Below are 14,199 nucleotides of genomic sequence, written 5' to 3'. Positions count from 1 at the left end.
AAAGGCTAACAGGGATGTCAGAAAAAGTAGCACAAACACTTTGAGAGACTTCTCAATACTGTTTATATATTTCAAAACACAATTTGCAAAATTACACAATTATAATTAGCTTGTCACATATTCATGTGAGCACAAAAAAGGAAAAGTGCACAGTGTCCCAAGTGTACATATGAAACCAAAAAACAAATATACATACAACATACATTAAGTGTAAGCACAATGGTTTCTCATAGAATAACAATTTAGAAGGATAATGACCAAAATATTGATAATGAGTTATTTATAGTGTCTACACACAATCCTAGGCACTAATTGTTGGTTCAATTCCTTATGGCGTCGACGGCGTTTCGACCCTTAGAAATATGGGTCTCCACAGGACAAGACAATGAGGGACATCTGAATAATAGCTTGTTCTCACACCAAACGTGATAGAGAATTAAGAATGACTTACAGGTAGCCCAGCCGGGTACACTGTAGTGGTCAGAGAGTCAAAGGAGTAACGCTCGTGATTGTTGATGTTTTGAATATGTGTAGAACGGTGGCTTAAAGAATGGGGGTGGCGCCTAGTAGCGCACGATATGCCCTCGTCATGTTTTGAAGAACATTCATAACCGGAAGAGCAGGCAGTCGGCTGCAAACACACCAGCACAGAGAAAGCCATTAAGTGGCACATTCATCTTTTCAGGCATCGTCCAGTCAACAATACTCGATTTATCTCTGTTAAGCCAAAACATGACGAGGGCATAAGGCATAAGGAATTGAACCAACAATTAGTGCCTAAGATTGTGTATACACTGTAAAAAAGATAAAAAATCAGCCCAGCATAAGGACATGTTAACCATGTTGCTAGGTCATGAATAGGAAAAAAATGGCACTGTTTCATGATTGCGTAGGCGAAGGGGGTTCTCCACAGGTAAAATGTTAACCTTGAGCTGAATGATACATTTCCCTAGATTCTGTCTCACTGTTATATTGAACAAGGGTATGTATCATTTTTAGATTTGGCTACAGACAGCTTTCACTGTTGATGGCTCACAATTCACAAGTCCTTAAAACAGTACAAAGTGTGTATAGATGTATAGAGAGAGAGAGTAGGTTTTTGATCAGCCCCTTTCATCCACCTGCTTTGATGTGTTTGTCATGGATTGTAATCACTTGGATGGGTTGTTCATCAACGCCATGCATACACTTGATGATTGCATAGTACTATTTATCACCCCCTTATGTTTGGGCGATTGTGCAAGTTGTCTCTTTGTTATACTGTATGAGTGACATGACATAACACGTAGCTGGTAATTAATAGTCTATGTGTGTTCTTTGACTTATTTTCTTTGCTGAGACATTACTGTTTTTTTTAACCATTTTTGTTTAGGAAGTGTGTACTGTTTGGATGTCTTAACCTGTCCTACAGACACAATGGTATTTACTAACTGCCCTTGCAAATTCATATAAACTTCTTTATTATCATGATCACCGGTTGTTGGATTTAAACCTTTTGGTCAAAAAGTATAGACACATAGGATTTTTTTTTTAAAGTAACTATCCTGCAATATTGTGCAATTTTGTGCTGTGCATCCCTTTTAAGTACACCGCTTGCGAACCAGACGTTATCACATAAATCCTTTTCAGAAAACTCTTCATTTAGGGTAGAGCTAAACGCTGCTATTGCACTGTCTGTTCAGCAAAACAATCAGATTCCCAGCTTTCATATTGGTGTAATCAAAGATGTTGTTTGATTTTGAGATTTTCTTTCCCGGACAGCTGAAGACAACAATAACAAAGTACCTGAACCATAACCAAATAATCCCCTTTATAAAAAAAGACCTATTAGATTTATTAATGATTCATTATATAAAATGTGCTTGTGAAACAGTTCCTTGTTCCTTGTTTCAATACTCGCTTTACACTGTTCAAAATGTTATGACTTGCTTCTTACCTCTTTGCTTATTACCAGGAGCTCCACATCTGATTTGCATAAAACTGAGGCAGGACGTTGTCTTCCAGTTAAAAGAGAGATTTCCTTAAACATAAAAATAGCATATTAGTAGATGCTGCAAAGCGTGTTGTATTTTACTGCACAATGAACAAGTCCAAAACGAACAAATGTATAAAGCATGCATTGTATTCTTAAACCACCCTCAGAATTTATAAAAGTGGTGCATTATAGTGATCTTACTAAGGGAAACACTATAGATTAATTTGACTTGACAGATGGGGTAGGAACCATTTGCTACTTCTGAGACTGTAAAAACTCCTTTTCCTTTCCAACAAAATAGTTCATTCAACAAGACATCTAGGTAACTATATATATACAGAAATTGCAGAATGCATTTTCCAGCATATCAAAAACTTGGCTAGCAGTGTTTTAAAAATTTGTATGCAGGTTATCCGTTACGTAAGCTCGTCTATGGCATACCAGGATTTGTATTTACCTAAAATAATAACGCCCAACAAAAGAACATTAGTGCGTTGGCTGTACAATAAATGAAGACAAAACTGAGTAATATTGCAGCCGTTGGAATGTAAAAATAACCAGTGAAACAAAATACTGGTGGTTCAAATACGAACAGCAACCAATACGATACAAGAATGCGGCACCTGTAGTCGGGCACCGGAATCGCCAAACACCATCAGTTCCAGACGCCTGGTTGTTGTTCGTATTTGAACCACCAACGACTTCGAGAGCTGTTCGACACTGATTAATATCGAAATCTCGCATGATTTGAAACGAGGTACTTTCTTTATGGAGGCTACATTGCTACTTATTCTTTTCCTTGGTCCGAATTTGAATTTCGTTATAGTCCACATATCGACAATTCGAGCACCCTACCTATTAACAGATCTGCTAGCTATTTGGCGCTTATCTGTGAATTGGACTATATCAAGATTTTTTAACAGTGAAACCCCTGGGGAACATGGACGTGGTATCCTTAGGACCACTTTAAGTTTTCTTCAATTGGGACGTTGGTTACCAGGATAGACTTTTTCCTCTGCAATATTGACGATCTGTTTTGCGCAAATTATATTCATGCCCTGACGATGTTCCCGTGGCAGTAGGGGAACGAAACGCGTTGGCTGTGCCCTTGATCACAGAAAATTACGATTTTGAATAAAGAAGAGACTTTTAAAAATATCCTCTGCACTATTGACTTCATTGGAGTGCACCTTCCTTTTTGTTTTTGTATATCAGTTTATTATTACATCCTTATGCAGCGGATGTTGGAAGTGGCTGCGCCGTATGATATTGGGAACATACGGAACTAATGCGCTTGACCTTGGTGTGCTGTGAAGATATTTTATTAATAAATGCTAAAATAAGGGGAAATGTGTATACGCATGTGTAAAACTAATGCGTGTACTAATGCATGGAAACAAGGCTGCAGTTGCTTTTGAGAAAAATAATAAAAAAGACTAATGCTGCTTTTGTGCACGTTGATAATATTCTGCTAGGAATAACACCGGTTGTGCATGGGTTAGTGCAATGCTGAGATGGTGCGCAATGAAATTTCATTTCATGAAAATAATAAAGTTTGTGTTTGATTCTTATAGAAAATACTAGCAGGGGACTACTTTCCTGCATGCCAGTTTGGGGTTAACTTTGCTAGAAGAGAAATAAAAGAATTAAAATGGGTTTTGAAAGAGGAGAGTAATCCAAAAGCATGAAAATGTCCTTCACCCTGTGCTGACTGTCTGCCAAGGTTACAGAAAGGAAAATACTGATAAACAAGGAAACGTGCAACTTCCTTCATGAGATGACAGAAACAAACAATGGAAGTGTAAAGACTAGCAGCATGTAGAACATGTAATATGATTAGATTCACAAGTTGTTTCCTGGTAAGGATCTGTCATAACGCTGAAAGTCTAAGACAATAAACCAGTGAATAAAGTGATCACAATGAGAGTGGTGTGACAATTGGTAGTATATTGAAACAAATGTGGGTTGGACATTTTAGTTTTAGGGTATAATTGAGGTGCCCTAATACTCTGGCTACTGCAATGTCTCAAGCATATCACAAGCTGTTTATTGAATGGCATTTGTACTATTCTTTTTTTTTTTAAATAATTCTTTAAATAATTCTTTATTATACTGGTACAAGTTAGTACATGAGTCAATATTCAGTAGCATAGTTCATATCAAGACACAGGGGAGTGTATTTGAAAAGAGGTACCCTGGAAGATAAAGGAATTGTCAGGAGAGGGAGAGATCATCCACCAGACACACAGGAATGATAACTTTACTATCTAGGAAAAGTCCAAAGAAAGAGGTGGAAAAGTGAGCTACTATGATGATGGTTCAACCGTTACAGCTGCTCAACCCTAGAAAAGGTTGGTGGGAGGCCCTGAAAAATGGGAAAGACATGACGAGACACATCAGGGGAGTGGCAATTTACAAATTTACTAGGACTTCATCAAAGGGCTCATTGCTCTTACTCCAGGGTTGCAGCACAGTCTAGTGGATGTGTCTTGCCCTCCTAGCATGCATAATAGAAATTAATAGTTTTGATGAAATAGTCATCTTGTTTTAACTTCCGATTATGAATAATGGTGAGTTCAGGCTTTCCAATAGTTATTTCTGCATGTTATCAAGACAGTTTGTTGCACAGAATGAATATTTTGTTCAGTGTATTTGTAACCACAAATGTAACAGCTATGTAGTTTGGATCGCTGGTTATTGTTCTATTCCTACAGCCGCAAACATTTTCAGTTTCATCTTTGTAAAGAAATTGGGATTTTGGTTGAGGGGTGTGGAAGGCCCACTTCTTAACAACCACAATCCCTGTCAGGGTGAACCAAAAAAGTCACTACATTAATCTGTGCTTAACTATCTCGTAGCTTGGTACAAAAGCAGTCAGGCTTAACTTAGAGGCAATGTGCAATATATTTATGCAGCACACAAACAGCAGTAAAGTGAAAACACAATACGAAAAAAATACCAAACCAATTTTGAAAAATGGAGTAAATGTTAGTGAATATAATGATAAGAGAACAACAAAAATCCAATGAGTAAAACAAGAGATGGTCAATTTTAAAGTTTTTTGTGAAAATAGACCTAACAGCACAAAGCACCACTTGAGGTCATCTGATCATGCTAGACTATGGTAAAATCACAGGTTCATGGCAACTGTGATAGAGTGCGGGTCGGATACAGGTATGAAGCTAGTCTTGCTAAAAATGTATCTTCTAAGTCTGGTGCAAGGAGTTTCGCTCATGGTGGAAGAGGCCACAAGGAAGGGTTGAGAGTCACAGATGGTTGTCTGTGTAACACGAAGAGGTCGGGCGTCGTAGATGGTCATCACTGTAGTGCGAAGAGCCGGTCAGGCATTGCGGATGGTCATTGCTGTAGCTTTGCATCGGAGGTCATCCTGAGTTGTCGTTTCTGTAGCACGAAGTGCAGGTCTCATGTTGGCAGTTGATTTGGACAGTTGAAAAAGAACAGGTTTCACTGGAACTTCACATTGAAGGTCATCATAGGCGGCAGAGACTTGGTGCAAACGAGCCCATTCACGGGTCGCAAAGAGCCAAAGCTTTAGGATTTTCAATTTTTTTTAGGAGCCAACCCTGTGATGCCAACCAAGGGTGCAGGACCTGGGGCACCTCTTGTGAGTCAAAGCTCACACCAGCAGAGGCCAGAAGGGCTCAGGCAGGTACAGTTGCAGGTCCAAGAAGGTCCATTTCAGCAGGCCAGCTGGCTGTTACAGGAAGACCTCTGAAGGTTGCTGTGTCCCTGTAGTTCATTAGAAAGTCAACAAACTTACCCTTGGAGTCACTCTGGGTAGCTTGGTATGAAGGTCAAGCAGGACCAATCTTCCTTCTCAGATAGCAAGACGGTCCTTCAAGCAGTAGGTTATTCCTCTGGTAGCAGGGCAATCTTTTTTGGTAATTTCCTGAGGTCAAGGAATGTTCTGGTGAGTGGCTCTGGAAGTTCAATATATATATTTGGTGCCACCCTTTGGTTGGGGGACTTCCTGCCCTACCCCCACGTCTATTTCTTGAAAGTTCTTCCCCTTTACCTGTTAAGGCTCCAAACTGTCTGGGGGGTGACAAAGCCAGCCACCCAACCTGGTGTTAGGTTTTGTTGTGTGTGCAGGTGCAAAACCCTTTGAAGTGTAAGTAGGGCTGAGCACAGCCCTTCCCTAGCCATCCTTCCAGGATGACCCATCTTGTCTACACCTAAGGACTCTTTGTGTTACTGTCTGAAAGCACTACACAAACCCCAACCGCAGAGCTATCCACAGTCATGTGACCCAGGACACATCAGAAGGCACAGATGGTTGAAGCAAGAAAATGCCACCTTTTCAGATATAGGGCGATGTGGATCTTTCTTTGTGAATTGGTGATGAGCCTAGCAGCTGAGTTGAGCGAGTCTCAGAGGGGCTGGTTTGAACATAGGCAGTCCAAAGAGGGTTGCACTTCCATAGTCCAACATGGGAATCACTATTCATTGGGGAGGAGGAAGGGTTTTAGTTTTTTTAGAATGTTCATTTGGTGATTTGCTCCTTTGGTGGCTGCACTGATGCCTTTCTGTATGCAAGAGGTAATCCCAGTGATCTCTCAGAGTGAATTACTTGTGAAATGCAGTTGAGGGCTGTTAGATGTTTTAACCATTCTTCAATGACAGGTGACTGGTTAAGTGGGGTGATTGTAGGAATTTAGTTTTTTTAGTATTTAGTTTTAGGTGATTGGATGCTGGCCAATTTTGAGTTTTTTGAAGAGTTGTGTTGAGGGAACTGGTGTCTTCTGGGGTGGAGGCTTTTAAGTATAGTTGGGTATTGTCAGCGTGCATGTGATAGTGACTGTTGGAAGAACTCAGTAGTAAAAAGGAAGGTTTAGGTCTGGCAAAAGGTGTTCTTTGTCAGGTCAACATGGAAGCTTAAACTGCACTACAGGCTGCAGTGGCAGACCTGAGAGATATTTTAAAAGGCTTCTTTAGTGGGTGACACAATGAGTGCTGCAGGCCCACTGGAAGCATTGAATTTATGGACCCTGCAAACATGTAGCACCATTTGGTAGGGACATTAAAGGAAATTAAATGTGCCAATTGAGTGTAATCTAGTTTTACCATCTTTGAAGGAGAGAGCACAACCACTTTAACATTGGTTAGCAGAGATAGAGTACATGAGTCCTACAGCTAACAGAAACAAGTAAATTCAACAAAACAGGAAGGGTGAAGGCAAAAGGTATGGGGGGAACATGCCAAGGATTCATTAATTGTACACACAGCGCACTAATATTCTTATTTTGGCTACTATTATCTCCCTGTTCCTTGGAATGTCAGTTTGGTGCTATTCTTATTAAACTGGGCAAAATGCACATAGGCCCAGTTCAGTATAAACGGCATACTATTTTGCCTCCTAAAGCCGATCAAGTAATATAACCCACTATAACAGAAAATTAACCAGGTAGTGCCCCAAGATATATATGCAAAAACCACAGTTGATGAACAGAATGCAGAACAATGTCATACATTCACCCCAGTACAGAGATCTGGGCCTAAATCTATCATTTGTTTGCACTCCACACTACCCCAGTTCAGACATGGCCATATGCAAATCAGTCTGACCCTGTGCCTCATGGGAACAATCCTGCCCGAACTGCCAAGCCATGCCTTCCCTGGACCGGAAACAAGCTTCGGAGACCGGTTTCTGGCATTTCAGCCGTCTTCAGCCCGGCCTGCTTGAATCCAGTGGTGTGGAGAGCATGGGACTCACGTCTGAGCATACTCATCCCACTCGGAGTGACACATGCAAAAACCACAGTTGATGGACAGAATGCAGAACAATGTCATACATTCACCCCAGTACAGAGATCTGGGCCTAAATCCATCGTTTTTTTGCACTCCACACCACCCCAGTTCAAACATGGCCATATGCAAATCAGCCTGACCCTGTGCCTCATGGGAACAGTCCAGCCCGAACTGCCAAGCCATGCCTTCCCTGGACCGGAAACAAGCTTCGGAGGACCGGTTTCTGGCATTTCAGCCGCCTTCAGCCCGGCTTGCTTGAATCCAGTGGTGTGGAGAGAATGGGACTCACGTCTGAGCATACCCCTCCCACTTGGGGGGACAAATGCAAAAACCACAGTTGATGGACAGAATGCAGAACAATGTCATACATTCACCCCAGTACAGAGATCTGGGCCTAAATCCATCGTTTTTTTGCACTCCACACCACCCCAGTTCAGACATGGCCATATGCAAATCAGTCTGACCCTGTGCCTCATGGGAACAGTCCAGCCCGAACTGCCAAGCCATGCCTTCCTTGGACCGAAAACAAGCTTCCGAGGACCGGTTTCTGGCATTTCAGACGTAAAGTGGGTTTTTGTTTCTGAAAATAAAACAAAACAATGCCCCCCTCCCCATGATATGAGACTCATTTCTCATGGTAAGGTGGGCACTTTAGCTTTTTACTGTCCCTTGCCGCCAGGCTTTTCCTAGGAGTCACAGCCAGTAAAAAAATGGCTAATGTGCACCCACCTAAGTTGGGCGGACAGACATATAGCCTTTTCTATGACAGCCCTTACTCCATCAGAGAAGTTTAGCAATGGCAGAGACAGATTAGTCTCTGCCATTGCCAAACAATGGCCCACCAGCATATATATTTGGCAGGCAGACCATTACTTTGGCTGCTAGGATGCTCCATCCCCATTTCGACAGAGTATGTTTACAGATAATATATTAATCAGGCAGTCTAATTATAATGTATATGGAGTACATGTATTTACTATGGGAATGGGAATCCAATGGGACTGGAGCAAGCGCAACCTGATCTGTGAATCTCAGTCAGCTCCACAACAGTATCCAGTACAGACAGGGATATGACCCCTCCTATCTCTGTGCCCAGTACTACTATACATAGTTGCCGTATCAGACTTATAGCTGTCTTCCCCCAAATGTTTTGCCTACACTCCTCCTATTTTTTAGGATTTGCTTTTGTCGAGCTTAAGGCTCTATGTACCTTACCACTGCTAACCAGTGCTGACGTGCTTGTGCTGACTCCGTAAAACATGCCAATATTGGCTTATACCTGATTGGCATATTTAACTTACTTAGAACACCCCATTAAAGTGGTATATTGTAGTCATGACCGATGTCTGCCAGCACACATTGCTATGTTACCATAACTGTGTTAGTAGTTTAAACGCAATTTCTTGTCCACTTTGCCGCTTATGCACACAACACTACATGTATCTGTTGTTGTAAGTTGTTTTAAGTTAACTTGCTTGATTTTCTTCATATGAGAACTGTCTGTTTTCCACATCCCTAGACTTACATGGCAGCCTCAGTCTGTACAGCTTGTGCGCACAGCGTCAAGGTCAAATAACAATGTATGCTGTTGATTCAATGTGATCGGCCCACGCTCTGGCCATAACATTCATCCAGCAGCAAGAAGCTGAAATTCGAGTGCCTTTAATATTTATATTTATAAGTTTAAACTCTTTGATAACTCAATGTATTGTCCCTTTTGTGGAAAAGTTGCAGTGTTTGAAGATAATTATTGCTGCCTTAACAAAGAACTTAGGATTCAAGATAGCCTGGCTGATGAGGATTATGAATCCGAAACCAGTCCCAGGATGCTTGTTTTCGGTCCAGGGAGGACATGGTTTGGCAGGCCGGGCTGGACTGTTCCCATGAGGCACAAGGTCAGACTGATTTGCATATGGCCATGTCTGAACTGGGGTGGTGGAGTGAGCTAAAGAATGATGATGGATTAAACCCAGATCAGTTGACTGGGGGTGAGTGTTTGATTTGCTCAAGCACTCCGTCCATCATCCCCTTTGTAATCGCTTTTAACAAAAAAACTTGGCAATATAAATGGTCCTTCTGTTGCTTTAGAATCCTGGCGGGGTCAAGAGATTGAGATTTTGCTCTGTGGTCGAGGGGCAGAACCGCTCCCCCCCTTGAAACCACTCGTTATTCTCCATGTCGCACCCAGAAATCCTCTATTGGGGAGGTGCAACCCCCATTACTAACTGGAAGAAGGGTGGATGCAATAATGCTGATGGGGGTTTGACGAGAGTTAGAGATTAACAGTAATGATAGGGGGAGAGTCAGTGCAGTGCCCAAGAAGGTAACAGCATGCTTCATTTGAATTTGCCACCATCATGTTGCCCCTATGTAGCCATAATGACTGAGGTCCCGAAATTACCCATGAACACCGAGGAGGCAACCTCCTAGTTGCAGAATAAAGTTGGCCACTGATTGGAGACACCGATTTAGACATAAGGGAGTATAATGACCGGGTGGCTTAACAAAATGGCCGGCTAGACGTGTTTCTGTCCAGCTCCTGTAGCAGGGATTCTGTTCTCTTACAGAACTGTGCATAGAGATCCGGAACCTCAGTGAATTAGGGTGACCCAAAACTCACCTCAGTATCCAAAATCCCCTTACCAAGCTAGCTACAGTGTCTCATTGGTCATAACAAACTCCCAATGACTTAGACAAACCAGAACATGAACTTAGGTTACCTCAGGTATCGTGGAACACATGAACACTCTTTCGCTCTATAATCATTTCAAACCAGAACGTGGAGTGAAAGAGGACACGTGCACTTTTGAAATATTTATTATTCAATGCAATGTTCTCAAACGCAGTATCTTATATAATACAAAAAGACATATTATAAGAATAAAAGTTATCAGCATAGTTACTAGTCCATAATAAGCAAACGGTGATAGCATATTATAATGCTAAATGTAATGTAATGTAATGTAATGTAAAAAATTCTTATAAAGCGCGGCTTACACTGGACGGTTTCTTGGAAATTAATAACACCTATTTCTCGCACTCCCTATATAGCATACTATATTATATCTAAGAAGGTCTCATTTGGGTTTTAGCAGGGCAGGCCCATACCTCTAAATGTCAGGAGGAGAGGATCACATCATCTGCTACCAGCTCTCTGCATGCGAAGCATCATCAAGTGTGTTTTTGCATTCGCAGTAACTCTATCTTAAACCCGCTTAGAGCCCAATGTTGGCAGCAACTGTATTTTTGTTATGTCTAGTGGTGCGAGGATCAGGCCTCCCAGCAACCTTGTGTTAAGTTATTCTTAGAGGGTTCAGCACTCACTGTTCAGACAGTGTACCAAGCGCTACTAATATCAGAGTAATAACATATTATTCTCAAATAAATCACATCTTTTGTCTAGGTTGAAAGCTACAATAACAAGTATGCGTCGTGTGCAAACTAAAGCCGAAGGAAAATATGTAGTTTAAACACTTAATAAATTCATGCTAACCTAACACAGTATATAGAAAAGCAGCATCTATATGACACTCCTGCCCCACGTTACTGAAAATCCTTCTTAATCCTGGCACTTTTCAATTATAAATCGGTGCTCCGGAGGTGCGAAGACCCCCTGACCCAAGAGGCTATTAAATCGGGCGAAGATTGCCGCCGGTGCCTGTGTGAGTCCCGGTGGCCTGATCCCCCTGCACGGCCAGCAAATGGCAGCCGCCGCGCAATAGTACAGTGGCGGCTGGCCGCAGCACAGCCAAAGACACAGCGGACGAGAGGTGCCCCCGGCGGTGGGGGGAGAGGAGGTAGACGGTCCGCCGGCAAGAGGTGTCTAGCCTGGACACCGGTGAGCAATGCCCAGGGACACAGGGGCTGTAATCTTTAAGGCGGACCCCTTCGTCAGACCGAGGGGGAGCGTCCTGCACATCCTGCGGCAGCCTCCTGCGAGAGGTCATGGTTGAGCGGCCTGTACTAACCGCCGCAATCTCCTGCGAGTGGCCGGACCGGGTGGCCTTCTCATTCTACCGCCGCCCCCTGGGGTCTGAACTGAACGCCTGGAGTCTGGTCGCCCGCCGGGTCCGAACGACCAGGAGCCGCGGACCTTGATGTGTGCCCTTAAGGGCGGAGCAGCCTACAGGGATTGCCACGGCTTCCTGCGAGGGGCCGGAGCGTAGCGACCTGCACAGCTTGCGAGTGCGCCTGGAGGCAGCTGGTGAACCAGACGCCCCGGACCTAGGGGGCGATTAGGCGACCGTGGCTGCGCACTGGATCTGAGCTGACTGTAGGCCCCTCGTGCGACAATATCGGCAGGCACTCCAGGCAGACGGACGGCCCTCCCCCTCCTGGCTGACGGAGACGAGGTAGGCCACAATCCTGGAGCAGTCGATTGGGGTGGCTGGAGAGGACGGGGGCGGCTGGCGTTTGAGACGCGCTGGTCTCAACTTGAAGGTGTGAACGGGACTGGAACACTAAAGCCTGTAGACTCCTGGGACATCGCGGGCCTGTCGGGCCTAGCATTGGAGCCACCGAGGTTGGTCGGCAAACGATAGGGGAGCAAAGCCCTGTACGGGAGGAGTCTCTTGGGGGGTCCCCGGCATTTAACCCTTGGACGTCACCCCTACTATGGGAAAGGACAGACCGACTAGGGGAGCCCAGACAAACAAGATCGTACAATACACGGTCCCGAGCCCTGCTATAGCGGAGCGCCCAGGGATGGACAGGAGAATGGAGCCCCACCCGGATGCGGTGGCTCGAGATAAAGCCGATATCCTGGCAGCGATCCGTGACTCCAGAGTGGCGCTAGAAACCAAGATGGACGGCATGGCAATGGACATTAATCATCTGCGCCTTGATCTCAGAAAGGTGGCAGACAGGGTCACCACTACGGAAGGGGATCTGAGCGTCTTGCAGACCGAGGTCCAGCAGCTGAAGGAAACGATTGCCGCACTCCAAGACCATACTGCTTGATTGGAGGATCGGGCAGAAGATGCTGAAGGACGGTCCCGGAGGAATAATCTCCGCTTCCTAGGATTTCCGGAGCACACAGAGGGGCCGGCAGCAGATCTGTTTCTCGAAGACTGGACTGGCAAGGCCTTCCCAAATTTGCAATTGTCTAAACTGTTTGCCATTGAGAGGGCCCATAGGACCCTGGGACCGCCGCCAAAACCGTGATCTCCACTTAGGGACGTAATAGCCCGGTTCTTCAATTTTAGGGACCGAGACATGATTTTGCAGCACATCCGTAGAACCGGTATGATAACTGTGATATTCACATATTCCCAGACTACACTAGGAAGGTGCAGGACCTCCGGAACGACTTCCTGCAGGTTAAGCAGCGGATGCGGAATCTCAGTGTAAAGTACAGTTTGCTCTTCCCAGCTAGGCTCCACGTTCAACACGGCGAGAAGACGTACTTCTTTGACCGACCGTCGGATGCGGAGGAATGGTTGGACTCGCTAGGACTAGCGGGACACGACAACACGCAGGAACAATGACGACAGAGCGCACGAAGACCAAGCCAACGTCACGGTACAAGGGATCTGCCCCAGGGAGGGCGTGCCATTGCTGAGACAGGTCGAATAACGGTGGGCCCAGATGGCACCCTCCAGGCGGAACCTGAGATGATCCTAACCCAGAACCAGTTCTCCCCATTGTGTTTGGTGCAGGAAACGCAATCCGACGCGGGTGGTGCAGCCGGCCCGACTGATACACCTGCACAGGACGTATGACTGGTAAACCTGGGGGTTTGTATGGACCGAGGGGGATCTTGAACATTGTGAGTATCTCCATACTTTAACCTGGGGGGATCTGTAAGGCCCGACGAGCTGGAGATGAGATTGTTCCCCAGAGGCTTAAGAGCATGATGGTGGGGGGGAGGTCTGGGCACCAGACTATCGTAATGATCGTATTATTGTGCCAATTCCAGTTTATGAAGACGACTGTAGAGTGCTGCCGCGGTCGGCTGGGCCTCGGCCAGGCGGGGCTGCGTGGTACCAGTCAGTTGGATGAATGTTCAACCTCGAAGGAACAGGGATTTTTTCTTGGACTGATACGTATTAGATTGTTTTACATACAGTTTATTCATTATATACAGGTTGGAAGGGAGGGTCTGAGGGGGGAAGTGTTTTTGGGGCGGAGTTCGGGGTCTCCTGACCAGGCCTGGACTGGGAGATGAGGTACCACCGCTTGTGGGTGGGAAATGTTGAGGGTTCTTGTTTTGCTTTGGGGAGGGTTGCTGCCGGGTCCACTTCTATTTTTGCTTTGCAAGGTTTATGTTGTTTGCCTATTGAGAGGTCGAGTCACAATATGAAGGGAGAGCCAGAGGACACCCGGTGGGGGGCATACTGTTGGAGGGTGTTACACACATTACGGGTGATACACGTAAATACAAACTAATAACTTGAAATGTCAGAGGGCTCAATAACAGAACTAAGCGGATCAGGGTGGTCACATACCTCCGTCGG

The 14,199-nt window shown here is 44.6% G+C and overlaps 1 protein-coding gene across 1 annotated transcript in view; it reads right to left on the bottom strand.

The window, feature by feature from the left end:
• Nucleotides 1–14,199, bottom strand: part of LOC147728838 (uncharacterized) — a 1,063,528-nt gene that overhangs the window by 867,102 nt on the left and 182,227 nt on the right. The window contains exon 7 of the mRNA XM_086963349.1: nucleotides 1,937–2,020. Within this exon, the coding sequence (XP_086819475.1) occupies nucleotides 1,937–2,020 (84 nt within the window). The remainder of the gene's footprint in view (nucleotides 1–1,936; nucleotides 2,021–14,199) is intronic.

This window comes from Lissotriton vulgaris, chromosome 3_1, assembly GCF_964263255.1.
Source record: "Lissotriton vulgaris chromosome 3_1, aLisVul1.2, whole genome shotgun sequence".
NCBI classification, from domain to species: Eukaryota; Metazoa; Chordata; class Amphibia; order Caudata; family Salamandridae; genus Lissotriton; species Lissotriton vulgaris.
Note: the sequence above shows the minus strand (reverse complement) of the source record. Positions and strands in the feature narration are given on the sequence as shown.